The sequence below is a fragment of the Macaca mulatta genome, chromosome 13 (genome assembly GCF_049350105.2).
Source record: "Macaca mulatta isolate MMU2019108-1 chromosome 13, T2T-MMU8v2.0, whole genome shotgun sequence".
Lineage (NCBI taxonomy): Eukaryota > Metazoa > Chordata > Mammalia > Primates > Cercopithecidae > Macaca > Macaca mulatta.
The window spans coordinates 98375984-98401243 of NC_133418.1; the positions used below are offsets into that span (position 1 = coordinate 98375984).

General features: G+C 51.1%; 1 protein-coding gene across 1 annotated transcript in view; it reads left to right on the forward strand.

The window, feature by feature from the left end:
* CIB4 (calcium and integrin binding family member 4) overlaps nt 1-25260 on the forward strand; it is a 59620-nt gene that overhangs the window by 9053 nt on the left and 25307 nt on the right. Inside the window, exon 3 of the mRNA XM_015111896.3 lies at nt 2850-2946. Coding sequence (XP_014967382.1) covers nt 2850-2946 — 97 coding nt within the window. The remainder of the gene's footprint in view (nt 1-2849; nt 2947-25260) is intronic.

Sequence of the window (25260 nt, forward strand, 5' to 3'; positions counted from 1 at the left end):
CCCCAGTACCTTCCTGGAGAATCTCTCCCCCAACCCATTCCACACCCTGCTTTCTGCTCCCTCCCAAACGTGTGCAGTCCCTAGACCCTAGTGACAGCTCAGGCCCCTTACGTGGTCAAGGCAGCAGTCATGGTGCTCTCCATGAACACCACACGCCACTCCAGCTCCCATCCATCACGCCCTAGCCCAGGTCTGCACAATGCCACTGGAAGGAGGTTGGCTCCCCATCGGACAGAGTCAAGATATGAACCTGGGCCTGCGTGCTTGGAGAGATCTGGCGGTTTGCCTCGGGTCTCATAGCTAGAGGTAGAGAAATAGGATCCAGATAGATCTGTGAGCATCCCGGCAGGAAACAGGTGGCACATTCAGCGGGGTCTGTGAAGGAGCTTTGCAGTGAAGGAACTGTTCAGAAGGAGGCCCAGGGAACCACCCAGGGACCAGCCCTGACTCCCTCAGGCCTGAGGTGCCAGCTGAGAGCTGGAGCTGCGGAAGCTGGCTGCTAGCCCAAGACGGCGGGAACACAGACGCTGCAGAGTCGTGTGGGGCTGGGGGGAGAGGAGGATAAATTCCCCACCCCTCCCTCATACCTCCAGTCCTCCTGGAGCTTCCCTTAAGCCGAAGGGCAAGGGAGGTAGGAACGCTGTCAGTAGAGATCAGCCTCCCAGGGCACAGAGTGCAGTGGGCACACAGAATCTCAGCATAGTTTCTTTCCACTCTCCTGGGGCTGGGATCTGAAGGATATTTTTCTAGTCAGTGAGACGTGAAACAGTGTGTGGCTGGCAGGGTGGGAGGCCTCCACCTACCATCATCGTCAGAGCCCTGCGAGAGCCTCCTGCCTCCTGCTCTACTTCTGAGTCTCCACTCATAAAATCACTCTCCAAATTCTTCACCTAGTTTTTGTTGTTTTTTGAGACAGAATCTTGCTCTGTACCCCAGACTGGAGTGCAGTAGTGGGATCACAACCGGCTGTAGCCTCAAACCTCCTGGGATCCAGTGATCCTCCCACTTCAGCCTCCTGAATAGGTGTGCGCCAGTATGCCTGGCTAATTTTCAATTTTTTTTTGTATAGATGGGGTCTCCCTATATTGCCCAGGGTGGTCTCAAACTCTTGGGCTCAAGCGATTCTCCCACCTCGGCCTCCTGAAGGGCTGGGATTACTGGCGTGAGCCGCTGCACCCGGTCTTCACTTAGTTACATGTCCCTAAATTCCACCAATCAGAGCCTCATTTGAGTCAACAAACCCCATGCCCTGGAATGTCAATAGGGGACTGTTAGTCACTCAGTCCTGCGTACAGATTCCTTTCCTGGGATTGCTGGCCTCTCGGCACTCCGAGGAGAGCAGAGGTTTGATGGCGGACAGGAGAGGAACGGGAAAGGATTGAGCGAGGGAGGGGTAATTTTGGAGCATGGAGGGGATCACGAAGAAAGGGGACAGCAGGTCTGGGTCAGGGTGGTGGGCTCCCACTGTAACAGTCTAGGTGTGGGTTGTTCACAGCCCATGGTCACAGGGGCACCTGGAGTATAGGAGAGAAACACAGAGAGGGGGCACGCTGGGTATCCCCTCCGAGGCCCCGGGTAACACAAATACCCTCACCTACCAGACACTGCGCTGACGGTTCATACATCTCCCCTCATTTAATCCTCAGCAGTGTGGGGGGGAAGATTTATTACCCCCACTGCAAAGAGGAGGAGACTGAGGCTCAGGTGGATTCAGAACCTTACTCGACGCCTCAGAACTATTAAGTGGCAAAGTCAGGATTTCAACGTAAATCTGTCTGGCTCTAGAGACAGTGTTTTTAACCAGCCTGTGGTGACCCCACCACCCACCATCTACCATTTACACACAAACACACACACCCTTCAGCCTCCTTCACACTGAACCCCTGCCCCACCGCCACAGACCTCCAAGAGAGGTATCATTCTCGTCCCTTATCCAGATGATGAAACTAAAGTTCAGAAATGTCAAGTGAGCTGCCTGAGGTCACACAGCCCTGCCACAGCAGTTCAGGTTCTGGGATCCAGGCCTCCTGGGCCCCAGGGCACCACTGTCTCACCTCCACTGGCTGCCTTGGTTGCTGGACCTGTAGGCCTAAGAGCCTGCTGGTGGACAAGGACCCAGGTTCAGGGCAAGAGGGACAGGGAATGAGGGCTTATCCTCTCTCAGCCTGAGGCAGAGCTCCCTCCCACCCTCTTACTCTCAGGGATCACATGGCCATTTCACCATCTGCCTGTATCTTATAACCAAAATCCTCTTGACTGGCATGGGATCCTATAGACAGAGACATTGCCGACAGGGATGATTAGGAAGACCACTCAGTCCACGATCTCCTAGGACCAAGTTTGCTGTCAAGTGGCCTGGCAAGGCTGGTGGTTAGCTGGCTGCAGGCAGCTGGGTTCTAATCCTGGCTCACTCAGGCCCACAAAGTGACCTCTTTTCTCGGGTTGAGGATGGAAATTGGCAGATGGCCAGAGGTGTGGACCCTGGCTTCCCCAAGGTCCTGCTGGCTTCCCCATCTGTAACCGAGGGACTGGACGTAAGCCCCTTCAGTTCCGACATCCTACGACAAACCCTTGTAGAGTGTGCTGCTGGCTACAGGGCATATTCTCCTAACTTTCCTCTCACCTGGCTCATCTTTGCATCCTGCATGGTGTGCCTGGCACACTGGAGGGTCCAGGGATGTTTCTAGAAGACATATTTATTACTGCGCTTTATTATTATTGATTACCGCCTTTTCTGCAGTCGACCCCGAGTCTCCTTCCTCAAAGAGACAGCCCCACCCCTTGCAGCAGAAGATAGGCTTGCTGGTCTCCTTCTCCCGGCCACACGGCCCTCATGCCTCTCTTCTCAGCATCCACGACACCTTCCTGAAGCTCTGCCCTCCTGGGAAGTACTACAAGGAGGCGACGCTCACCATGGACCAGGTCAGCTCCCTGCCGGCTCTGCGGGTGAGTCCAGGATGGTGGGTGGGGCGAGGGCAGCATCAGTGGGACTGGCTGATGGGCTCATGGGTGCTGGAATGGGTGGGGCGGGGTGGGCACTCCATGCTGTGGGATGGTCACCTCACTCCAAGGGACTCCTGATCCTCCAGGCAGGGGAGCACAATGACATGGCTCCCAGACACTTCCTGCATGCATCCGGCCTCCCTCCATCCTCGCCTCGGTCCTAGAGCAGGACCGTGTGATAACTGTCACTACTTCTCAGGTGGGGCCAGGGGCAGAGGGGGCATGAGACCTGCTCCAGGCCTCACCGTGGGAGGTGGTAGCCCCAGCTGGAGGTGCTCACTGACCCAGCTGATCAGCCTCCGAGGCCAGCCTGTGGGTCTTTGGGTGGGCTTCAGCTTGCAGTCCACCCCACGCTGTCTGCTCATTCCTTACTTAATCCTCACCCCAGCGACCCCACACCAGCCAGTTTCCTCTGCTGTCTGTTGTGCCCCAAACTAGGGCAAGTGGTCCTAGGCCAGGATCCCCTGCAGGACCGTCAGTCCTTGAGGAAGCCAGGGAGAAACCCCAGCCATCGGCCCAGTCCCTCAGCCCTTCTCTTCTCCTCAGGCTGCCTTAGTGGACTTGGGCTTTTCTGGAGGAACTGATAATTTTCTGAGGTTCTTCTCTGAGAAACCAGAAGGAGCAGGGCTTGGGGCCCAGAGACTGTCCTCCCAAACTGCCTTCTTCCAGCTCCAGGAGTGGCTGCAGGAAAGAAGAGCGTTTGCATTTCTGCTCTTGCAATCCTCTCTCTCCTCATCTCACCCTCAATTTAGCCAGTGCTCCCGGACTGGAGGTTCCTGTTACACAGAGGGCTGGTTGAATGCTCATTCCCCTCAGCTTCCACAACTTTTCCCCGGGCTGAATCTCACCTTCCAAGTACCCAGAACACGCTCCCACCCCGCCCAAACACACACCCTTGCTATGGGTGGATCCTTGGCAAACCTTCCCTGGTCTTGGTTTCCTCACCTGTAAAATGGGTAGAGCAGTAGGGGGAGGCTGGGAATGACCATGTGCACTCTAAGACTCCTGACTTCACAGGCAGTGCCAGCCTGAGCTGCCCCTGCTCCCCCAACCTCCCAATCCTTTAGGGACAATTATCTGAGCCTTTATCCCTGTGATGAAGAGGCCCTGCCCTTCCCCCAGGGCAGCCTGGAAGAGCCCAGAGGCACACAATAAAAGACTCCAAAATCACTCCTGAGATTTTAATTAAAATTTGTGCATCGCATTGAGAGGCAATGTCATGTTAACAAATCATGGCTACGTCAGGCTTTCCTATTTTTCATTTGGTTCTTGGCAGAATAATGATTTCAGTTTGTCATTGTTCAATGAGAGCCCATCTTCGTTTCTGTCTGGGGCGAACTGGGCTCTGAGAGCTGTGGCCACCACTTGGAAGAGGCCCGGGGACACCAGGGAGGAGGAGGCTGGCTCCTGAGGGAGGAACATGGAGGGGGCACAGACATGTCATTCAAGCCACAGCTGCACCGCTCCTCCTAAGTGACAGGCCTATCTGTAGGGCAGACAGAGACAGAGGAAAATGCACAAAGATGGGTCTTGAAATAGAGGCAGGAGTGGAGAAGACAAAATAATGAGAAAAGGTGAGGGGTGGGTAGGTGGGTGGGCAGAGCTGGGAGAAGCTGGGATTCTGGAGGGGAAAGAAATAGAATCCTCAGAAAGGTGAGTAAATCGGAGACTGTGGCTGTGACAAAAACAAAATGGGGAGGCAGTCTTCCTGGCACCCCCACTTCCTGGCCTCACCTGCACACAGTCACACCCCACGTGTACAAGTGCATGGACTCCACCACATGTACACATGTGCCTGGGACTTCTCTCAAACCCAGGCCATCCGCTGAGGGACCCGGGGCTAGGGCCAGCCAGAGAGGCAGGGTGGATGAGAAGCTTCTGTCCTCCCCTGGGTGGAAGCAGGGTCACCGGTCAGTCCCAGACTCTCTGAATGTTAAGACTGGAAAGAAACTTGGAGACCACCCAGTCTACTCACTGTCAAATGCTCCTCGCCCTGATTTTATTCGTGAGGAAACTGAGGTCCCAGGAGGGAAACAACTTTCCAGGGGCTACATGATGGAAGAGTCTGGACTAGTCCTTGCTTTAGGGGAGTCAGTCTGAACTCTGACCCAGGCAGGGCCCCCTATTCTAATCAGGGCTTGGCTGAGCAGTGACCATGTGCCTGGGTCTTCCAGGTGCCACAGAGGGCCCAAGGGGAGCCGAACTGGAGGGGTGGCATAGAGGGTGTTGGTGACCCATGGCCCCAACACATTCTTCTCCAGTAATAGCCTTGTCTCAGCAGGGCCTGGAGTCTCTGTTTGGAGCCCCAAAGGACTAAGATCAGGGGGACTGAGTCTGGGCCTGGCGCTATCACACTCCGTGCATGTTACATCCCCCCATCTATAAACCAATATGAATACCTTGTGCTGGGTAAGGGACACAGTGGAGGTGAGCCATTGTCTTCTGCACCCTCTTTTATGCTTCCCCTGTTCCTCTCTTCCATGTCATGGGTGAGGAGCCTATTGGGGTTACTGGTGGGGTGCAGCAAGGCTTGAGAAGACCTGGGGTAGGGCAGGTGGGGCAAGGCCTGCTCTTCCCAGCAGATAATCTAGGTGCACAGGCCGGGGCTGGGATGCTCCACCTTTTCTAGACTCTCAGACTCCCCTTTCCCCCCGAGCTTGCTCACTGGAGAACAGCTGGGAAGCAGGGTCTTGGCCACATGACTTTAATTTTACTTTTCTGATTTAATCTTAAATGGTCATGATTTTATTCTATTATACAAATAAGAGCCAGCTCATTGTAGAAAAACTAGAGAACACAGAAAAACAAAAATAAGATAAAAATGGTATATTAGTCTAGCTCAAGGGATGACTGCCATGATCATTACGGCTTATTTCCTTCCAGACTTTTATCTGTGCAGATATATACATGTTGATTGGGATCCCATTGATTTTTTTTGTATGTTGCTTTTTTTTTTTTTCTACTTGGGTTTCTTTCTTACCTTTCCAACTGGTCTCCAACAGCCAGAACCATCTTATGAAGGGAAAATCCTGAGCCACTGCCCCACCTAGAGAACTAGGGATAGGGCACTGGGCCAGGCCTGAAAGAACTAGGTTTGGATTCACTTGCTAGCCACATGATCTTGGGCAAGTCACGTCACAAGAGGAATGATTGGGGTTAGGAGAAGCAAAGGGGCAAATAGACTTCAGCTAACTATACTACAAGGCTACAGTAACCAAAACAGCATGGTACTGGTACAAAAACAGACATGTAGAGCAATGGAACTGAATAAAGAACCCAGAAATAAGGCCACACACCTACAACCATCTGATCTTTGACACACGACAAAAACAAGCAATGAGGAAAGAATTCCCTATTCAATAAATGATGCTGGGAGAACTGGCTAGCCATATGCAGAAAATTGAAACCAGATCCCTTCCTTATACCTTATACAAAAATTAACTCAAGGTGGATTAAAGATTTAAATGTAAAACTCCAAACCATAAAAACTCTAGAAGAAAATTTAGGCAATGCCGTTCAGGGTACAGGCATGGGCGGAGATTTCATGATGAAATTGCCAAAAGCAATTGCAACAAAAGCAAAAATTGACAAATGGGATCTAATTAAACTAAAGAGCTTCTGCACAGCAAACAAAACTGTCTGTGCAAGTCGGAGTGGGAAGCAGTGGGGAGTGGAGGCTGTTTTCCGCAGGTGAAAGGCTGTCCTTGGAAAAGGAAAGGTCTCACTCTAGGTGGTCCCAGGCATAGGTACAGGTAAAGCACGTGCAGGTTTCTCCACAATACAAGGAAACACTCCCTAACTGCCAGCGCTATGCACAGAGGGAAGGCGCTCTCTGTCACTGAGGGATGTTCTAGCATCCTTAAGTCTCAAAGAGAGATTGGACCACTGCTCTGGTGCCCTCCTCACTCTGAGTCTGTGGTTCTGGCCCTAGGACTTGCTCTTACTCTCTTTTGTGATGTGCCATCTACCACAGTATGTCCCAGACTTACAAAAAATTTTGGGGTACATAGGTGTATATATTTATGGGGTACATGAGATGTTGTGATGCAATGTGAAATAAGCATATCGTGGAGAATGGGACATCCATCCCCTCAAGCATTTATCCTTTGAGTTACAAATAATCCAATTACCCTCTAAGTTATTTCCAAATATACAGTTATTATTGACTATAATATCTGTATTAAAAATATATATCTATATAGACCATAATACCTTGTTGTGCTATCCAATAGTAGGTCTTACTCATTCTTTCTATTTTTTTTTTGTACCCATTAACCATCCCTGCCTGCCTCACCCCCTACCCTCCCACTAGCCCTCCCAGCCTGGTCCCAGACTTTTTATTTAAAAAAATTCATATATTTTTTGAGAAGGGACCAGAGATGCCAACTTTCAGTTTTGCCAAGTAAGGACGTTTAAAAAAATGTCATCCAATGTCAGTGACCATCATTTTATTTTAAAGAAATATTAATTTTAAAACAAAAATGTAAGAAGCCTCGAGTGTTTTCAGACACACCCCTTTTTGTCCGTGTTGTTCTCCGTTTGTCACTGGTTGTCAAGAACTTTGTCACTGACTCGTCCCTAGTGCTCAGACCAGCTTTTGGAGACCTAGAGCGAGGACTAAAATTCCTTCTGTGCCTTTCCGATTCTGGACAAAGCAGTAGTCTTGCTTCCCAAAATGAGCAAGGAGAGACTTGCTAGGAGGTGGGGGCCCGGGTGTGCCTGCGTCCTCTGTGGCCGCAAGGACGGGAGCTGCGTGACTCACACTGCCCAGAACACGTCTCTGGAACAGGCTTTGAGAACTGGGCCCCAGGGAGCTCTGGGTACTGATATAACTTGGCTCAGGGGCTTGAGTGGTCTGGGAAGAAAGCTCTGTTTTCTTAACTTGGGTTCACTCATGGAAAAAGCAGGCTTGGGAATATTGGGAAGGGTCTGCCCATCAGCGGAGAACAAGGCGAGAGAACGTCCTGGGGAGCAGGAAAAGCCTGCTGACCGGAATACCCTGCATGGGGACAGGACACCATGCCCCCTTTCCACTCAGCAGTGTCTGCTTTCTTTTTGTCTGATGTATTTGGTGTATTTAAAAGTGTATTCGCTCAATGTTTCTGTTCTTCTAAATAATTATCTTGCTTTCTGTAAACACAGATGAGTATGGCATGGTGTGACTTGGGTTTCCAAGCCCAGAGCTATATTTGCATCCACTGGGGATGGCTGGAAACAGGGTCTGAAGGAAGATCGCAGGGCCTTGGAGCAGGTAGGGTGGAGGTCTGCACACTGGCAGAGCTACCTCACCCCCCTGGCCTCTTCCCTCCTCCCGCTCCGGGATTCCTGCAGGCAGATGGTCTTCGCATAGACCCGCCCCTACTACACTTTATCCCATCTGTCACAGCGCAGAGAGGTTTGGAAACCTGCCTGAGTTGTAGGGAGGTATGGCCAGGATGGCCCCTAAGGTTTCAGCTCCATCTCAGTTTCTATCTATCTTCTAAAGTTTTCCGAGCCTTTCTGAGCCCTGTTTAGAGGCTAGTGCCTATCTGCTTAGAATAGCTTGCAAAGAACTCACTCCCAAGGCTGAAAACAATAAAAAGTCCTGAAATTTACTCAGCCTTTCAAGAAATCCTAAAAGTAGGTGGGGTGGGGATGGTAGTGTATTTTTAAAATTTTAATATTTATTTTATTTTACTATTTATTTATTTATTTATTTTGAGACAGGGTCTCACTCTGTTGCCCAGGCTGGCATGCAGTGGTGTGAACACGGCTCCCTGCAGCCTCAATCTCCTGGGCTAAAGTGATCCTCCCACCTCAGCCTCCCAAGTAGCTGGAACCACAGGGATGTACCACCACACCCAGCTAATATTTGTGTTTTTCATAGAAATGGGGTCTTGTCTGGCTGGTCTTGAATGCTGGGTTTAAGCAATCCTCCTGTCTCAGCCTCCCAAAGTGCTGGGATTAGAGGCATGAGTCACCATACCTAGCCTTAATTTTTATTCTAATTAAAAAAAAATTTTTTTTAGTTTTTATTATTTGTCTATTTATTTATTTATTTATTTGAGATGGAGTCTCGCTCTGTTGCCCAGGTTGGAGTGCAGAAATACCATCTTGGCTCATTGCAACCTCTGCCTCCCAGGTTCAAGCAATTCTCCTGCCTCAGCCTCTTGAGTAGCCGGGATTACAGGCACACGTCATCAAGCCTGGCTAATTTTTGTATTTTTTGTAGAGATGGGGTTTCTCCATGTTGGCCAGGCTGGTCTTGAACTCCTGACCTCAAGTGATCTGCCCACCTCGGCCTCCCAAAGTGCTGGGATTATGGGTGTGAGCCACCGCGCCTGGCCTTTTTTTTTTTTCTTCAAGTTTTTAAATCAAAATTATTTATGTGTGCCAGGAGTTAAGTTGCCCTATGAGGGTTGCCACATTTCCCCTTCTCTAAGGCAACCATTTTCAGCTCTTGGCTGATTCTTTCTTTATTTGCCTCCGTATCTTTAAAGAGCACCTCGTATTACCCCTTCTTGATAGTTCAGCCTTTGACTTCCCCTAAGAAGAGCTAAAGCTCTTCCCCTTCCTGACATCCATCCTATTCCTCACTCCTTGTTCCCCTCCCCTCCCAAAATAGTTATATGACAGTTTGGGGGAGATCAATATTCAATGTTTTGTATCATTATTATTATTATTATTTATTTTTTTGACACGGAGTCTTGCTCTTTCGCCCAGGCTGGAGCACAGCAACGCCATCTCGGCTCACTGCAACCTTTGTCTACCGGGTTCAAGCAATTCTCCTACCTCAGCCTCCCGAGTAGGTGGGATTACAGGCGCCCACCACCATGCCCAGCTAATTTTTGCATTTTTAGCAGAGACAGGGTTTCACCATGTTGGCCAGGCTGGTCTCGAACTCCTGACCTCAGGTAATCCACCTGCCTCGGCCTCCCAAAGTGCTGCGATTACAGGCATGAGCCACTGCGTCCTGCCTCAATGTTTTGTATTATTATGACTGCATACACTGTTCAGAGCTGAGTCATGAAATAAGCTGTAGTTACTTTCCCTTTCTGTGTAGTTTTGTTTATTTTTCCTGGATTTCATCATTATTTTTGCTTAGTTGTCTATGTACTTTTCATTGAATTGACACCAAACCTCTGCCAATCTTCTAAGTCTTCTCCAAAGGCATTTAGAAGTGAGAAGTTTCCTGTACATTTCATTTTCCTAGCAAAATTTCTCTTGGAGCCTTCTAACATCTCTAACCAGGACTGGGTTGCTCTCTGAGCCTGGTATATGTTACCACCTTGGGATCGCCTTTCATAACCATCTCAGATTCTTCTCACCACTCTCTTGGGTCTTGCATTTTCTGTTTTCATGTCTCTCAATTTACTCCCCTACTTTTGGTGGAGCACATCCTCTGGTAGCATTCTAATAAAGGGTGCATGGAGGCAAATGTTTTTACAACTTTCATATCTGAAAATGTCTTTTTCTCCTCTCACACTTGACTGAGAATTTACCTATTTATTTATTTTTTTGTAGAGTCCACTATGTTGCCTAGGCTGGTCTTAAACTCCTAGGTTCAAGTGATTCTTCCGCCTCAGCCTCCCAAAGTGCTGGGATAACAGGTGCATGCCACTGAATCTGTCCTTTGACTGAGAGTTTAGATGGAATTGTAGGTTGGATATCATTTTTCTTTAGAATTTGGAAAGCATCACTTAATTGTATTTTAGCTTTCACTGTTGTCATTGAGAGGTCCAAAGCCTTTGTGCTTCCTAATCTTTTCTCATGATCTGTGTGTGTGTGTGTGTGTGTGTGTTTTTCTTTTTTTCCTGGAAACTTGTAGACTCTTCTCTTTTATTTGAGTACTCTGATATTCCCAACAATAATTGTTGGCACGAGTCCTTCCCCTTGTATGTGAGGCGTGCGGAGGACCCACTCAGTCTGGAAACTCATGTCTCTCAGCTCTAGGACCTTTCCTTTAATTATTTCATTGATAACTTTCTCCCTTCTGTTCTCTTTGTCCTTTCTTTCTGGAACTCTAATACCCTGATGCTGTATATCCTAGATTAATCATTTATTCTCTCTCTTTTCTCTCCTGCTTTTCATCTTTGCCTTTTTGCTCTTCTTTCTGGGAGATTTCCTCCACTTTGTCTTCAACTCTAATTGGGTTTTTCACTTCTGCCATCATGCATTTAGTTCCAAGAGCTCCTTTTTGTTCTCTGATCTTTCTCTTCTTTGTAGCGTCCTCTTCTTTTTCCTTCAAGGTGCTTTTCCCACTTGCTTGTCTGGGTCCTCGGCTTGCGCGTCAGAGGCCTTCCTCAGATATCTGGTCATCAAGGGTCCGTGATGATGAGTGAAGGGTGGTTGCTGAAAAGCTGTTTTAAAGCTGAAGTCCCTAGGTGGGATTTACCGACTGGGAGCTTCACTGAAGGGTGATCGGAGGGGTCATTTTGAGGATTCCCTAGAAAAGCGGGAAGTAAAATTCTGCCTGCTAGCATCATAGAGCCGTGTTAGGAAAGAGGGCTGGTGAGGTCTCAGAGTTCAGCACCTGTATGTTTATTCACTCCCCAGTTCTCAACCATGTCTGATGCCCCCCGTGGAGAAAGCCTCTGCTATACTCTCCCCAGAGAACAACCTCCCGTCTTTGGCAGGGGCTGGGGATGGGCAGTCGCCCCGCCCCGTAGTGCTGAGCAGCGGGGGGGGCGGGGCGGGGCTGGGGGTGTCTAGAACTCCAACTGCTTTTAAACACTTGCAATGGACCTTCCTTTCAGCCGGCCTCTATTTCCAGCGCTACCAGGAGCTCCCAGGCGCAGAGCCTGTAGGGGATTCCGGGATGTAGATCAGGGTGGTGTTGCCTTCTCCACTGTGGGCTTAGGGTTCTCCTTCCTTGCGTCTGCTGGGTCACTTCCCACTTGCTTGTCTGTTTCCCGTGTGTGTCACTGTGAACCTGCTGTTGTCAGTCTCTATGTTTTGTGGGTCATGCCTCTAAGAAACCCCTTTACTTTCATTTTAGCAGGTGTCAGGACAGAGTGAGGTTTGATGCAAGGATCATTCACTCTGTCATTTTACCCAGAAATCACACCTGCCTTCCCAATGTGCAGTAAAACATTACAGAAATCCCCTCCTCATCGTTGCCCTCGTAGGATCTTCCACACACATAGCAGCTGCCCCCACAACTTTCCTCTTCCGCTCTCCACTCCCAAACTCCCAAGCGTTCCAGGAGGCTGGTGTCCTCGGAGCCTGGTCCTGTGCTGCCCTCCTTCCGGTCCCCACGCTGGGACGCCCGGCAGCCAGGCATCTCTGGAGCCTCCCTCACCCCCCGGCCCTGTGAGGAGACTCCTGGGAAATGTCACTCCTCTTCCCTTTGATTTCATCCCCAGAGGGAAAAGACCGTGGGTAAGAGATGTTTTTGTGGAGAATGCCTGGTGAATAGAGGCTCCCACGCCTGGTTCTCATCTGTCACCCCATAAGAAGTTACTATGAGTTCGGTCATGGGGGCTGACAGGGCCTCTTCTCAGGGAATTCTGGGTAAAGAACAGGAGACTTACCAGCCGGGGGGTTCACAGAGCTCAGATTCTTGACCCAAGTGCCCAAAGCTGGGGCCCAGATGGTCTTACCCAGGCTACCGGTAGGCACAGTCCCTCCTAGAGAGGCCAGTGGGAGATGCCTTGGTCATGCCCGTCAGCATCTGCTTCCCACTTCTTAGGAGCTGAGTGGCTTCCTGGGCGGCCATGCAAGTCTTGGCACAACTCCCCCCTCCTCGAGGACCCAGGAAGGACCTCGCTAGTGCTGCCCTGCAGCCAGGCCACGACCAGGCCCTCGGAGTACCCACACATAGACTCTTCCCCAGCACCCGGCCCGACTGGACCCCCAGGCCCAAGGCAGGCTTGGCTCTCTGGCCCAGTGAAAACTTTGCCATTAAAAATGACAGTCTTGGCTGGGTTCGGTGGCTCATGCTTGCAATCCCAGTACTTTGGGAGGTCAAGGTGGGAGGATGACTTGAGCCCAGGAGTTCAAGACCAGCCTGGTCTTGATCTCACTATGTTGCATAGTGAGAGCCTTTCTCTACAAAAAATAAAAAAGTTAGCCAGGCATGGTGGTGTGCGCCTGTAGCCTCAGCTACTCAGAAGGCTGAGGTGGGAGGATGCTGGAGGCCAGGAGGTTGAGGCTGCAGTGAGCCATGATGGCACCATTGCACTCCAGCCTGGGTTACAGAGTGAGATTCTGTCTAAAAGGAAAGAGAAGATAGTCCTGCTTCCTCTTGCAGAGACCTGGGTTGGAGGAGTCTCAAAGGCTTTTGGCTTTTTGAGCCTCTTTTCCTCTGGATGTGGCACATGTGGAGGGCGTTAGAATATGCCTGTCCACCTGAGATGAGGTCTGAGTGGAGGGAGGCAGGGCCTGGACTCCAGGGATCTTCCTGGTGCATTTTTTGATCAGTTTTGTCAGAGCTGTGTCATGGCCACCACCTCGCCACACTTTCCAAGGGTGAGCCAGTCTTCATAGATGGAGAAACTGAGGCCCACGGACGGGGTGCAACCTACACACAGTAACAGGGCCAGTGAGAGGGTGAGCCAACGTTCCAACCCAGGCTTCCCTCCCCAGTCTAGGCCGTTCCATACTCCATGTTCTGATTTTCTACCGTGTCCAGAGAAAACTCTGTGTCTGAGGTTTGGTCTGCTGATGAGGAGCTGCCTGACCTCCTGTCTCTCATGGGCTCAGGGCAGCCCTCCGGGCACGCCACACTCAGTCAGAGGGCAGAGGATCGAGCAGGAGGAAGGCAGCCACGGGGGAGTCTTTGATCATCCTCAACCCAGGCAGGGACAGCTGGACCCGGTGATAATCCTCCTCTTGTATTTAGGCCACTGCTCTGAGCCCCTCCCTCACCCTCAGATAGTCTCCCTGGCTTGTTAATGAAAAGCAGCAGATTGGACGTGTACGGCGATTCCACTCTCCAGCCCCAAATGTTCTCTGCCCTAGTCACCGCTTCATGGTTGCAAGCACTTTCACAGTTTGCCTAGTTTGATCGTCACAGCAGCTCTGTAAGATGAAGTGGTATCTCCCCATTCTACAGATGAGGAAACTGAGGCTCTGAGAAGCTAAAAGCCCTACCCAAGGCTACACAATTGCCCAGAGTCTGTCCTGCCAATCCGCCTTCATCCAGCTCCAGAAGTGGCTACAGGAAAGAAGGGCGTTTGCATTTTTGCTCTTGCCAACTTCTCTCTCCTCATCTCACCCTTGATTTAGCCAACCCTCCCTGAGTGAGAGGCTCCTGTTACACAGAGGGCTGGCTGAATGGTCTTTCCCTCCCAGTTTACCCAACTGTTCCTGGGCTGAATTCCACCTCCTACATGCCCAGGACACAATCATGCCCACCCACCCACCCACCCACACACGCACACATATTCCATGCCCTTGCTGTGGGTAAGTTCTTGACGAACCACTTCTCTGGTCTCGGATTCCTCACCTGTAAAATGGGTAGAGCAGTGGGGGATGCTGGGAGTGACTATGTGCGCTCTGACTACTGACCCCTCACAGGCAGTGCTTGCCTGAGCTGTCCCTGCTCCCCGCACCTTCCAATCCTTTAGAGGCCATCGTTTGAGCCTTTGTCCATGCTATGAAGAGGACCCGCCCTTCCCCCAAGACTTCTGTTTGCTCTTCTGCACATCTCTTCATCTTCTGGGAAAGATAAAAGTCAAGGTCACCATGCGGGTGACACGTGTGTGCGCCTGTGTGGATACATATGTGTCTACATGTCTAATGTATGTACATGTGTGTAGCAGGCGGAGGAAGGAGGAGGAAGGAAGATGGGAAAGAGCTGGTGGCTGGGGTGGTTGATGGCTGAGACGGAATAGCTTCTCTCATATACATCTGGGACGCCCTGCGGAGTGTGCGTCTTGGGTGTTGGGGTAGCCTGGGCTTAGGTCCAGCTCCTGACAGCAGGGCCCCTTCAACTCCCAGTACCCAGCTTCTCGGGCTCCTGTGGCAGGCCTGGGAATTGTCTGATTCCCAAGTCCCCAAGCCAGGCCCCACCCTTAGGACCCAGACGCCCCAGCGGGACTAATCTTCCACTGAGAAAGGACAGAGAGAACAAAGGGCCCAGCCCGGCCTCCCAGGCTCCCACCCCAAGGCTCCACCTCGCAGGGCGTGAGGTCACCGAGCCTTTCATCCCATTGCGGAGATGCACACTGGCTCTGCGAGCACCCTCGGAGCTGGCGACCTCCGCTCTTCGCTCACCCAGGGCTGAAGGCACAGCCACCATGCTGCATTCAGCTGACCTCAAGGCCAGCTGGCTGCCCCACCTGGCCCCCAGGCAGTCTTGAGATCTGGGCTGTGCCCAGTGTGGGATGTCACACATGCATCATCTCACTTACTCCTCAAGGTAACTGTTTGAGGAGGGAGTTGTTTGCCTCATTTACAGCTGGGCAGCAGAGGCCCACAGGGGTTAAGCAACCCAGCCACCACAGTCACATGGCTGATGGAAATCGGCAGCCTTGCTTTCCAGCACTCACCCCCAACCGCCCCCCAGCGCTGGTGGGAGGGTCCCGACGCCTGATGCCAGTCGGAGCTGGGAGGGCAACTTGGCAGCTGGCTCACACCCTGCATTTTCAAGCATCATTAGATCTTTTTCTGACAACTTCATCAGTTAGCAGGGCTCAGAATTGGCAAAAATCCTTATTTAGACATTCAGCCAAAGAATTAAGAAGTGGTTTGTTTCAGAAAAAGCTCAGTGATGTAGGAGGCAGTCTCTGTTCTGGGTCGAGCAGGCAGCAGCGGAGGGACGGGCTCTGGCCCCCTGCCTCAGCCTTGCCGCTGCCACCTGGCGGTCTTGGGCTTCTCAGGGCCCTTCTCACCACCCTTCTCAGGGCCTCAGTGTCTTCATCTTCCAAATGGGTGTGATAGCACCTCCCACTGGTGAGGAAGGTAGCGAGGAAAGCCTGGGAAGGTGGGGAAGAGCTCAGGGCTCTAGTTTTAGCTTTCCCATCTGCTGGCTGTGTGGCCTGGGACCAGTTCCTTCCTCTTCCTGGGCCTCAACTTTCTACCTGGACCAAAGGGCCGGGCATGGGTGACCCGAGGCTCTAATCTCAGGCCAGGGGTGAAGGAAGCCTGCAGGGATGGCGGCCCCTCTCCCAGGGCATCCTGGGAGGGAGGGGAGATTCTGTGCCCTGCAGCCTATGTGGTACCTCTTGCAGGGGGACAATGGATGGGTAAGACCTCCCACTGCTCACCTGGCTGAAGTTTGCTCGACCCCTCTTTCAAGCTGTCTGGGGGCAGGGGACGGAGAGGCACTCCACTTTCATTTGTCCAGAGCTTGACCATTCCCCTGACTCCTTACATGCCATAGTTTACTGGGAAGCAGCATTCAGAGTGTTACTGTCCCCAGTTCACGGAGGAGAAAATTAGGCACTGGGTACCTGAGTGACCTCCCTCAGTCACCCAGCTAGTCTGGTATGCGGCCAGGGCCGGAACTCAAACCAGCACTGGCGACCACAGGGCCAACTCTCCTTGCTTCTCATCACACTTCTCACTTCCTAGGAAGATTTTCTCATCCAGCCAAACCCACCCAGGCCTCTAATTGGTTCTGTCAATGATTCGTGACTTCTCTCAAAGCTCCCAAGAGCAGGGCGCATTTTCCCTGCCGTGCAGCACTGGAGAGGCAGTTTAGCAGATGGAAGGAGTAGAGGCTTCCGGGCAAGTTGCTTCACTTCCCGGAGCCTCAGCTTCCTTTTCTTAAACTTGGGCATGGCAAGCCCCCTTTGCAGGGTCGTGTAAGGATTCTGTGGCTCGGCCCTTCCCTAAGGACACTCTGCACACACAGCTTCTCCCTGTGAGGGGTGCGTGCGAGTCGAGACGGGAATGATCAGCCCTACTCAGCAGATGAGTAAATGGAGGCTTGGCAGATGGAGGGGCTGCCCGAGGTGGCAGGACCAGCCAGTGACCAGCCGGAACTGGACGCCCTGTGGTATAGCGACTCTGCCAGGCTCTGCCTCCTGGGAAAACTGTTCATGTGTCTGAGGTGAGAAGTGAGTCCAGGCTTCTCTCCAGAGGAGGAGCCTCCTCCTTCTAGTGCAAATGACACGCTGATGGGATCATTTAAAAAGTATTGCTCGTGCCCGAATTCCCTAGTGGCACCAAGGGACAGGCAGATGAGGGCCTGGGGAAGGGGACGGCGGGCCTGGGGACATGCTCATCCAGTCTCTTGGCCACAGTCCGGCACTCCCAGAGTTCAAGATAAACAAACTCCATTTCAGCTTTTCAAGAGTCCTGGTCCCAAGGGACCCTCTCTGCCTGCTGACTCGAGGCTTTATTCCACTCATGTCTTTTCTGATAACTTCATTTGTGCCCCAGAGACCTCAGACTTGTTTAAAAATAGAAATATAAACAATATCGTTCCTGAAGTGCCCCCTCCCCTCTTTGGGCCTCCTAACGAGGTGCTGGCCAAGCTGGCCGGGGCTCTGTTCCCAGGGTTTTTGACCCTCTGCAGGCCCTGGGCCTGCTGCTGCCTCCACAGGGAGGAGACGCCCTGCAGCTTTGGATGGCTTTCTGGCAGCCCGAATGGCCAGCATCAGAGGAGGCGTTCAGTCACCTGCCTGCCACTGTTGGCGGCCTCTGCTCCTCACAGCTGGGACAGCTGGGATGCGGGCACCCACTCACCCAGGTGCAGAGGGGCAGGGCAGGCCCCGCACAGGCCCAACCGCAGGGAGACCTGTTGGGGACATTCCCTCTCCTCTTAGCTCTGGCCCTAGCCCCTCACAAGACCACAGGCCCCTTCTGGGTGCCAGGCACTGGACACAACTCCGGGATGCAACCCCTAAATTCTCCTAGGCTCTTTAGCTTGTCATCAAAAGTCCTGGGGTTGAACTGCAGGTTGTGTATAACCTTAGCTTTCCCCATCTGAAAAATGGATCCAGCAACAGCAGCCCTGCCTACTTCAGAGGGTTTTTGTGAAGACTGGATGAGAGAAAGGAGATGAAATGCTAAAATACTCCGGGAAAGTGAGGGGGATTTCAGGCAGCATTCCTAGAAGCTGCCCGTGGAGGAGGGCATGGCTGTGCCCTCTGAGTGGCAGGACCACCTGGGAAGTCTTTATGTATAAGCTCCAGCCTCACATCAGGGGCTTAGAGGGGAGGTGGCTAAGAAACTGGGGTGCTCCACCTGCAGAAAGACTTGGGAAGACACACATTCCTCACGTCCTTGCTGGTGGGTGGAGGAGGAATTAGATTCGGCCCCAAGGGTACTGCTAAGGTGGATGAGAGAAGTGACCCTGGGGCCCTTTCTGTTGGCCCTAGGGAGGAAATTTCCTAACAGAGAGAGGAGGCTCAGTCAAGAGAAAGCAAGTTCCCTGCCGCTGGAGGCCTCCAGGCATGAGCTGGGGGATCAGGCTCTGGTGGGAACAACCCACTCTCCTAGAAAGCTGAAGCTGAGATGAGGAGGAGAGATGATGAATTCCCTTGCGTCTGCTGAAAGTCCCCCAGGCCTTAGGGAAAGGATCCTCCTTCTCTCTCCTTCTGCCCAAGGCCAAATGCCAGAGGGAAGTGCTCCCAGCAGACCCACCCAGCATCTAGGGGAATGGAGGCAAAGGCCAGTGATCAAGACGTCACTTTTCATGTGGCAGAAAACCCAGAGATGGGAGATAAGTTCTCTCTGGAGAAGGTTGGAGCACCTACTGCCCCGGCCCCTGTTGATGCAGAACCTCCCCCTTGTCCCATACTCTGTGAACTGCCCCAGGGCTTAAGCCATCCCACCTTCAGGAAAGTCGTCACGGGGAGCAGCTGGCAGGGCTGCTATGGATTGAGGACAACTTCCTTCTCTGCATACGCAGCACCTCACTTGGCCAGCTGCTCCTGCTCTCTCTGGGCAAATGGCCTCCTGGAAGAGGAAGAATCACCGAGAAGAGGGAAGGCTCCCAGCAGGGCCAGGCAGTTGGCAGTGGTCCCACTTCTTGAGTCCCTTCCTCCTTAGAGAGGCCTCTGAGCCACCAGGGACCCTCGGAGGGGAGGGAGGCCGGGGAACCACTGTGCTTTTTCAGGCTTGCACGCCGAGAAAGTAGAAGCAGCACCGGGGCCAACAAGGACCTTAGAACCCTGTAGAATTATCCATGAAAATGTCCACTACATCCTAGTTATCCATCTTTGGCTCTGTGTTTTGGAAAGTACATGGAAAGGTACAGACATAGACGCTCTAAGACTCAAAGAGGGTGTGATGAGCTGGGGCCATCTTCCATTGAACTTCCGTTCTTATTGAGCTCTGAGCTTCATAAGATTTCTGTTTCCTGCCAGGCCTTACAGAAGAAGAGTGCACATCAGCCCCTCACTGGGTCTGGGGGCCAGGAGTTCAGCTCTGCCTGGGTTCAGCCCTTGCCCTGCAGAGAGTGAAGCAGCAGAGAGAAGCAAAAGCTCCTGCCTCCAACCCCCTAAGAAGGAAAGTTGCTTTGCTTGCTTAGCAAATTGTCTCTGGAGTGCACTTTCTTTTTTAATTTGCTTTTTGTTTATTGTTAACATAGTATGACACCAATAAAATACAATTTTAAGAAAGCAATTCCTTAGCACCCAATGACCCTAACATAAATTTTCATTTTCTATTTTCTTTTGCCGTCTGCTCCCCTAGGCAAGCTTTATTTTATAATATTGTAGACATACATAGATACAATTTTATTCTGTGCTCTTGTCCATTAGGCATAAATGCTTTTTCTTGTTGCTACATAGTCTGCGTAATTATCATTTTGATGGCGCATAATTGCATTGAGTTCTGATTTACTAAACCATCTCCTCGTGGCTGGACATTAACATTCTTTCCAGGGGTTTATTTATTTATTTGTTACTATAAATAATTTTGTAATAAAAACCCTCATCTATTATTTTTTCATTTTTTGAATTTTTTTTTTAGTTTAGATATCCAGGTTCTCCTTAGAGGCTTTAGATGGATAGAACTGTCTGCTCCAAGAATTTAAACTATGCAATCATTAAAATGATAATTATACCGAGTATGTAGCAACATGGAAAAATCTTATGCCTCATAGGGGAAACAGCACAAAATAAGAAACTCGGGCTTTGGAATATCCTTAACCCAAATCAACGATAAAAGACAGAGCCTTGTGACACATCACTAGAGACCTCCCTCTAAGTTGACATCACTATAAAGGTCTCTTTGCATGTGGTTTCTCAATAGGCAGCTGTGCCCTGTGTTATCATACAATCCGTTCTGTCCATCCTCCCGTGGAGGGTATTATGTGAGAACTTCCCAGATGGACTGCACTGACAGGCGCCACAGCACGGCTGGCCCTGCAACCTGAAGGCTAGGTGGCATCTCCTGCTGAGTGTGCAGGGGATCCTAGCCCCAAGTCTCCTCCTCCTGCACTGCTGCCCAGAGGGTGCCATCCTGGAGGGAGAGATGCAGAAGTTCTCATCACTCCTGTGACAGGTCATCAGCTCATCTGGCCACCCCAGCAAATGCAGGGATTCACGGGGCATTTTCCACTTCTTCCCTTGCTCTTGCAGGAGCAAACTTGTTCCTGGACTCTCAGCCTGGGCTTGTTTGCTGGCCCAGGAGTATGACACCCCTACATGTATTTTTTTCCATTGCAATGCAGAGTTTTCCTGGAAAACATTCCAGGGAAGGAGCTCAGGTTTGAGGGTCAGACAGACCCAGGATCAAATTCCTACCTTTCCTCTTATTTGGTTTAGTAATTTAACCTCATCACTCCTCAGTTTTCTTAATCTATACAATGGACTTACTGATATTTACTGCTTGGTTTCTTGTAAGGGATTAATGAACAAATGGATGTGAATTTGGCTGACACAGCACCTGATACACAGTAAATATTTAACAAGCACCAGTTTCCTGCCTTCCTTTCTGCCCTTCTTGGACCCGAGGGAAGGTATAGATAAGGTGTGGTGCCCAGAGGTCTGAGTACTTAATAAATGCCAAGGTAAATCATGGCTGGCTGGCAGAGCCCTTAGCAGGCAAGGGCAGCCTGATGCTACTGGGGCAAAGTCCCCAGGATACAGGAGAGAGAAGAACAGAAAGCTGGGGGTTTCAAAAATCCAATAATCCAAAATGTCAAGGACTGAAACATTAAAAAGCCTTTGAGTTGCTTAGGTTTAGACTCAGTTGTTTAAAGTCACCGAGTGTGAGGCAGTGGGTGGGCAGGGGGAGAGGCGGCTATTGGTGAGAGGAGGCTGCAGTGCGAGTCCATTTCTGTTTATATCAGTTGATTCAAAGTGAGGGACAAAATAGATCAATTGTTGCTTAGATGTGTTTGATAAAAGAGAAACTGTTGTCTTGATGCAAAGATCTACAGCCTGCAGAGTTCACAGGGAACATGGTTCCCAGCGTGCCCTGGGCTGGGTGTCCCCAAACAGCTGCAAAGCAGCCCAGACACCATCTGAGAACCTCTGGCAGCTTACAAACAGGAAGGCTGCTTGTAAACAGTAGGCCGGAACCAGGAGGGTCGTGGAGGCACAGCGGGGCCCTGCCACTCCAGGCAGAACCCAGCCTGCTCCCATGAAAAGCAGAGGAGCTAATGTTCTAGGCAGTTTTCTAAGCTTCCGCTGCCTGGTCTGCCCTTGAGCGGGTGACTTCATCCTGTTAGTTACAGTCTCTTGCTTTGTACTAACTGCCTATAAAGTGCAGGTACAGATTGTGTTTTAAAGGTTTTTATATTGGTTGTTCAGAACTTTGTTTGTATTTTCCATGGGAAAACGTATAAACTGTCTTTAAGTTCCCAGCCTGAGCCACAAGTTTTGAGGCTACTCATAGTGCAACAGCATTAACATTGAGAAAACAAACTTGCTCCCCAGACCTGGAGCCTTAATGCGCCTGGGACCTTCCTGTCCTGAAAAAAGGAGTTGAAATGGCTGTGAAATCCCTTCCCTCCTCCTCTCTGGCCCATGAGCCTACGCGGTCCTCCCCCATCTTTCTGTTCTTTTGTCTGGGGTCGGGGCGAGGTTCACAAGGAAGAGGGGCTCCTACATCTTCCTTCTCTTCCCTCTGCCTCTGTCTCCTGCACGTCTGCTTCGCTTCACATTCACCCAAACAAAACTCGGCCTCTTCACTGACATCTGCAAAAATTCCACTCATGTCAAGCACTGTGTGAATTTCGGTCAGCACCACTGAAGGCTGGGGAGAGGGAGGTGGGGAGAGGAGGGAGGTGGTCTCTGGAAGGGCCCTGGCTTGTAGCATTTTCATCTGCTGCCTCTCCCCTCCCTCCTCCCCCTGCCCTCCTCAGCCTGTATCCTGGAGTGCCTGTAGGGGCCCCATTCTCTCTCTACTGGGCACCAGCTCCTGCCTCCACCCAGCCTCTTCAGAGCAGAGGGGCGTCACCACTCACAGAACTCACCTTCCCCCACACCAGTTGTTTTAGTGTCAATAGTAATCCTTTTCTCATTACCATCGTAATTCGATAAAACCAGCAAAGCGGTAGAATGGAACTAGAGTCATCCGTTTAACAACAGTGCTTTATTTGGGGCTCTCGGAGAAGTGGTTTTTTGTCAAAAGGGCTGCAGTGGTCAATAGAAACATTTCCTAAATAAATCTGGCAGAAATTGCAAGAGGGAATCCAGGTAACGGACAGGATTGCAGGAGAGACAGCTCATCTCGGGTGGAAGCAACTGTGAGCAGCGAGAGAGAGCAAGAGAGGGAGAGGTGAGAAGAGGGTGGGCCCCATGGCAGGGGTGATGTGCCATGCTGCCTCTGCAGGGCCCGGCCACCCACAAGACAGGGGTGCTGTGCTCCACACCACTTCTCCCCACAGCCCCCATCGCATCGCCACCCCTGTTGGGTGGCAGGCTCTGTCCAGGCAAGGATGGGGCAGCCTGGGAGTCAGCCCGACAGCATCTGGTGTCGTGTCTCTGCCATTTAGTTGCCCTAGGAGTTCGACCAGGTCATTTAGTGGATGTAGTCAAAGGATTGTCCACAGAGAAACCCAGGCAGCTTATTCAGATGTAGACTCTTGGGCCTTAGGCCTAGAGGTGAAAGTCTATGCTGGGGTTAAGGATTCTGAATTTTGTTTAAAACTCCCTGTGGGACTCAGACACACAGCCAATGTGTTAGCACCTCTGTGATTCTCTAGCCTCAACTGCAGAATGAAGTGAAACGTAGGTAGGTATGCAGCATGTTAGCCCCCTTCTCACCCTCTTCTCACTGGAGCTGCTCTTTTTTTTTTTTTTTTTTTCCAGACAGAATCTCACTCTGTTACCCATGCTGGAGTGCGGTGGTGCGATCTCAGCTCACTGCAACCTTCCCGTCTCCTGGGTTCAAAGGATTCTCCTGCCTCAGCCTCCTGGGATTACAGGCGTGCGCCACCACGCTTGGCTAATTTTTGTATTTTTAGTAAAGGTGGGGTTTCTCCATGTTGGACAGGCTGGCCTCGAACTCCTGACTTCAGGTGATGCGCCCATCTCGGCCTTGCAAGCTGGGATTACAGGCGTGAGCCATCGCTCCTTGCCAGAGCTGCTCTCCTTTGAGTCCCCTGGAGAGTTCACATGGAGGTGACATTCACATCAGCCTGGCTGGCCAGCCAAGCCTCTGGCCAAGGTCAGCATCTGAAGAGCCAGAACACACATTTCTGCTGCCCTCCAGCAGGCAGGGTGAACCCCTGGACACACGCTGGCCCAGGTGACAGCTTTGCTTGGAGCTCAAAATGAACAACTCTACCAGGGCCAGGAGAGCTGGTGGTGCTGATGGAGGACAGGTGAAGTGGGGTGGGGGTTACTCATGGTAGCAAATGTTTATCGGGGTCCAGGCAGTGCCAGGTGTTTTGCAAATATAATCTCATCCGAGCCCCACAAAACCCTGTGAACAAGGCTATGACTTTACCCATTTTACAGATGGGGAAATAGAGAGGCTCTGTGACCTTCCCAAGGTCACATAGCTTGTTTTTGTTGTGCTGTTACCTAGGAATTTGAATATTGTTTAGTGTGTTATAAGATACTGTAGAGTTGGTCACAAGCTATTAAAAATGGTAATGTACAAATGTGGATAGATATTTAACTATAATACAGGTAAGGTTTTGTTTCTCCTGTAATAGATGTTGATGAACAAGTGAGGGGACAATTGATTTTTGGTTCTCTTTTTTGTTCTTTTTTCTCTTTTTTGCTCAGGCAAGTTGCACTATTAAAATATTGAGACTGTATAAACACAGTCAAAAGCTGCAAGATGGGAAAATCTTGTAGATGTCAAATAAGAAGTCATTCTACTAACTTTTTCGAGTCAATCTGACTCCAGAGCCTCTGCTCACTCCACTGCCTACCCCAAATCTCTCACAAGGCCAGGCTTCTAGGTGACCCCCAAAACCTCAGGCCTGCAGTCCTTTGAGCTCCACCTATGAGAGGTAGTCAGGGCAGGTGGCTCTTTGGGAAGGTTCCTCCAGGGAGTGGCAGGTACCTGTTGGCCTGGAATCTGGGGAGGACTGGTTTGGTGGGTCTGAGCCAGGTTCAGGCCACATGATCCCGTGACTGTTTAATAATATTTAACATTTTTACTGCCTTTCTTCCCTATTTGTTCCATTAGCGATCCGCCTCCAGCTGCCGGCAGGACACATCCTTAGCCTGTCCCTGCCAGCCCATCTGTCACCAGGAGACAGCTCCCATTCAAGCCTCTCTGTTTTTAGACTTCAGGAAGGTTGAGCATCTCAAACATAGAGACTGTCCCTTTCTTATAAGCAATTAGCAGGACAAATGCCTCCAGGGCCCCGGACAATAGAGGGAGTGCGTTCACCTAAATAAATTTCTCGCCCTCCATGCTCCCTGGACCACAACACCCCAGAAATGAAAATTTCAGGGTTCTTTCTACCTGGTGAGGATCATACCAACCAGTTAAGAGTCTTTGAGGGGTCTCAGGGTACAGGTTAAACCCCACTGCTGCCCTCTCCTCCTTCACATTTTTATTCCCCGGAAGGGAAAGAGACAGCTTGAGGGGCGCAGGAGAGGGGAGTTCTCCAGCCCTGCCTCTCTTCCCGTTCCCCTGCACAGCTTCTCCCTGAATCCCACCACATCTCCCTCCCCTCCTGATCCGGCCTCGGCTTTGCTCCCCTCTCTGTCTTCTTCCTGGTTTCTCCTTCCGAGCCCTTTGTCCGTCCTGCCTCCCAGCCTCACTGTCCTGTCCTAACTCTTCTCATAGCACTTTGTGTGTACTTGATTGAGACACTTCCCCACGCTGTCTGGTTCTGAAGAGACATCGGTAAGTGCCTCGGCTGAGCTTCTTGGAGTGCGGCGGCAGCGTCTGCATCATTTTGGGGCACCCCAGGACCCAGCGCAGTGTCTGTTGCTCAGTACCTCTCCCTGATGCATTTGCGGC